The sequence below is a fragment of the Fonticula alba genome (genome assembly GCF_000388065.1).
Source record: "Fonticula alba strain ATCC 38817 unplaced genomic scaffold supercont2.6, whole genome shotgun sequence".
Classification (NCBI taxonomy): Eukaryota; order Rotosphaerida; family Fonticulaceae; genus Fonticula; species Fonticula alba.
The window spans coordinates 2,040,537-2,043,798 of record NW_009242976.1 but is presented as its reverse complement, the minus strand read 5'-3'; the positions used below and the strand labels follow the sequence as shown (position 1 = coordinate 2,043,798).

The 3,262-nt window shown below is 69.5% G+C and overlaps 2 protein-coding genes across 2 annotated transcripts; one reads left to right on the top strand and one right to left on the bottom strand.

Annotated features, from left to right (window-relative positions):
• Nucleotides 1-136: 136 nt before the first annotated feature.
• On the top strand, nucleotides 137-1,568 carry H696_04094 (hypothetical protein; the record flags this gene model as incomplete). Its single annotated transcript, XM_009497976.1, has 2 exons — nucleotides 137-397; nucleotides 563-1,568. 2 exons carry the CDS (start codon nucleotides 137-139, stop codon nucleotides 1,334-1,336), a joined length of 1,035 nt encoding a protein of 344 aa, XP_009496251.1. The 3' UTR covers nucleotides 1,337-1,568.
• Nucleotides 1,569-1,836: 268 nt separating this feature from the next.
• On the bottom strand, nucleotides 1,837-3,258 carry H696_04093 (hypothetical protein; the record flags this gene model as incomplete). Its single annotated transcript, XM_009497975.1, has 3 exons — nucleotides 1,837-1,966; nucleotides 2,092-2,700; nucleotides 2,861-3,258. The coding sequence occupies 3 exons, from the start codon at nucleotides 3,256-3,258 to the stop codon at nucleotides 1,837-1,839; spliced, it is 1,137 nt and encodes a 378-aa protein (XP_009496250.1).
• Nucleotides 3,259-3,262: the final 4 nt, after the last annotated feature.

Here is a 3,262-nt window from a genome sequence, read left to right as displayed (position 1 = left end):
GCTCAATCTCGCGAAGATCCCGTGCCCAGATCTACCTCCCTCCCCCCCCCCCCCCCCCCCGCTCGCCCTCTCGTCACCACACGGCCCTCTGTTGTGCCAGATCGATGATGCCCGGTCGGTCCTCTCCTACAACGATATGAAGGAGATCATCTCTCGCGTCCAGGCAGCCGACATCAGCCTCCCGGCGTTCCTCGGATCGACAGCCGAGTCCACTGGCCCGGTCGCCGGGCCCAAGGCGTCCGGCCCTTCCGTTGCCCAGTCTTCGGCCGTCCAGACCCCGGGCGCCGGGTCGCAGGCCGTTTCCCGCCGGGCACCGGCTGCCGGGCAGGCCGCCCACCAGGTCCCCGTGCAGCCGCTCATCGCTTCGAATGGTGCGCTTTCCCCGGCCCCCGTCTCGGTGCTTGGGGAATGGGAGTGTGCTCGTCCGCCCTCCCGCCGTCGCCGACCATCGCTAACCGCCGAGAGAACCGCCCGTAAAATGGCAGGCGGCATGCCCCAGCCCGTGCCAATGGCACCCACGCCGGGGATGGCTCGCCCATCCCAGGTGCAGCCCCAATCACAGCCGCAGCCGCAGCCGCGGCCGCAACCGCAGCCGCAGCCGCAACCACAATCGCAGCCGCGGTCGCACCCGCAGCCGCAATCACAGCAGCAGCAGCAGCAGCTGTTGCAGCGGCACCTCGTCCAGCAGCAGGCCCAGCCGCAGCAGGCTCAGCGGTCGCCCACCTCTCCCGGCGTTGCGGCGCCGGGCTCCCCCTCGGCCATGGGCCCCACCTCTCCGTCCCTGCTTGATCGCCTGATGAATTACGCCACCGGCGAGTCGCATGTGGATCAAAACCGGGAGGTGGTCTTCCTGCGGTCCGAAAATCGCGAGCTCCGGTCGGTCCTGCAGCAGCGGAACGGCGAAATCAACAACATGCGCGTGTACATGGAAAGCCTGCTGTCTCGGATCCCGGCGGAGATCCTGCAGGCGGCCCTCGACGCGGCCCCCCCTCCCTCCGGCCTGGTGACCCCGACATCCAGCCAGCCCGCCTCGCCGAGCCTCCCATCTGCTGGCGGCCAGGAGCCCGGTGCGCCATCCGCCCCCGGCTCCCCCCTGGTGGTTGACACCACGCCTGTCCATGATGCCCCAGCCACTGGTGGCAAGGTGGCCGACGACCAGGCCACTAGCTCCAAGGCCGCTGCCCCCAAGGCCCCCGGCGCCCCGGCCGCCGAGGCCCCGGTCTCTGCGGCTGCTGTGCCGACGTCCCCGGCCGACCCCACTGCCGCGCCGGCTCCGGCTCCGGCTCCGGCCACCCCGGGCTCCAAGAAGAAGGGCGCCAAGGGGTCGAAGAAGTAGGCGCCCGGCTGCATGCGCATGTGCCTCGCATGGGTTGGGCAGTGCGCCCTGCCTTGTGCCATATCCCCGAGGCCGGTTGCCCCCTCCCCTGCCCTCGCCGGGGCCGGCGTCCGGCGGCCCATGCGTGCACGTTGGCCATTTTTCCGAGCAGCACTCTCTTCCGCAAAAAATCCCCCCCCCTCCCCCTCCCATAAAACCTCCAAACAGAATACACCACCCGAACTAAGGCAGATAGGCGGGCTTCATTTGCTGTGCCAGCGTATGCGCGACAGTGAGGGCGAAGGGAAGAGGGGCCGAGGATAGGACACAGAGTGGGAGGCGCATCGCACCCGAGGCGCCCCGTCCCTCCCTGCAACATGGCCCCGTGAGTTGACGTGTGCGTGCCTGCGTGCGTGCCTGCGTGTGTGTGTGTGTGTGTGTGTGTACGGATGCGGAGCGCACACCGCGCCAGCAAGGCACACATGCACGCACAGGCACACACACGTGCCTGTGGCGGGCGTCTAGATCAGCTCCACACTGTCGAGGCACGAGAAGCCGGAAGCCACACCGCCCTCGCCGCTGGTGGCCGGCTTCGTGCGGGCCAGGTACCCGGACGGGCGGTTGACAAACACCTGGTTGGTGGACTCGTCACTGGTCCGGCAGGAGGAGGGGCGAGGGGCGGCCAGGGGAGTGGGCGAGTTGGAGGTCAGCGCCTGCGGGCGGGGGAGGGCAAAATGAAACCCGAGGGAAGAAAGGCAAGGTAGGGTGACACATACACCAGCATGACGCCATAGATGCCCAGCTCGCAAATGGTCTCGGACACCGGGAGAACCTCGCAGTGGCGCATGAACACGCTCGGCCGGTGCGGGGCCGCGATCTTCTCCATCAGGATCCAGCCCGGCTTCTCGGACGGGGGCAGGCTCGCGGCCGTGGTCCGGGCCCCGGCCCCGTGGGCGTTGTTGCCGCCACCCTCGCGCTGGGGCTTCAGCACATAGTCCCCAGGCCCGTCGTCACAGAGGGACTCGGCCGCGGCGTACTTGGCCGCGTCGCGCTCCAGGGCGGCCGTGGCCTCCGGCGAATCCAGGCCATGCTGCAGGGCAAACACCTGGCGCAGGGCCTGGGCAGCGGCCGTGGCCGCCGCCACATCCGGCGACCCGTCGGCCTGGACATACGACCGGGAGGAGGCCAGCAGGCGCTCCACCACGCCGGCCTCGCACCACACCTGCTGGGCCTTCTTCAAGCCGGCCAGGTGGAAGGCCGGGTCCGGGCACTCGACCGCGGTCGACCGGTTCATCAGCCGCCGGGCGGCCCATTCCGCCTCGGTGGGGTAATCATTCGGCGAGTAGCCCGCGCGGAAGTACACCACCGAGATCTCGAAGCCGCGGCTGTGGGAGCCCCGGTGTGCCGAGGCCCATGCCCGACCCCACGGGGAGAGGGAGTGTGTGTGTGAGAGAGAGAGGCCCAGATTGCCGGTCAGCACCGGCCCATGGCGACAGGAGGGCAAGCAAGTGGCGAGGGATGGTGCGGCAGATGGTGCCAACATACAAGAGCAGGGCCCCGGTGGCCGGGTCGATGGTGCCTTCGCGATGGATGTCCGCCAGCGAGGCGCGCATCGACCACACCGGACCCTCGATGAAGGCCCCGGTCTCCGGGGAGGCGGCGATGCGATCGCCATACTGCCCGGCCTGCAGACCGCGCAAGGAGTACTCAATGTGGCGCTGGTCCATGGTATTGCGCTCGCCGGGCTGCACGACAAAGAGCACTCGCACATTCTTCTCCGCCCAGGTGGGGCAGGTGGTGGTCGAGCAGGTGGCCCGGTGGCGGCGCTGCTGCCGGATGTAAGCCCAGTGAGCGGCGCCGATGCCCAAGGGCGCCGCATCGCCGGAGGCCTGGTTGTCCGGCAGGCAGGCGTCGGCCACCGGAGCACCGGCCTCCTGCTCCATGAGG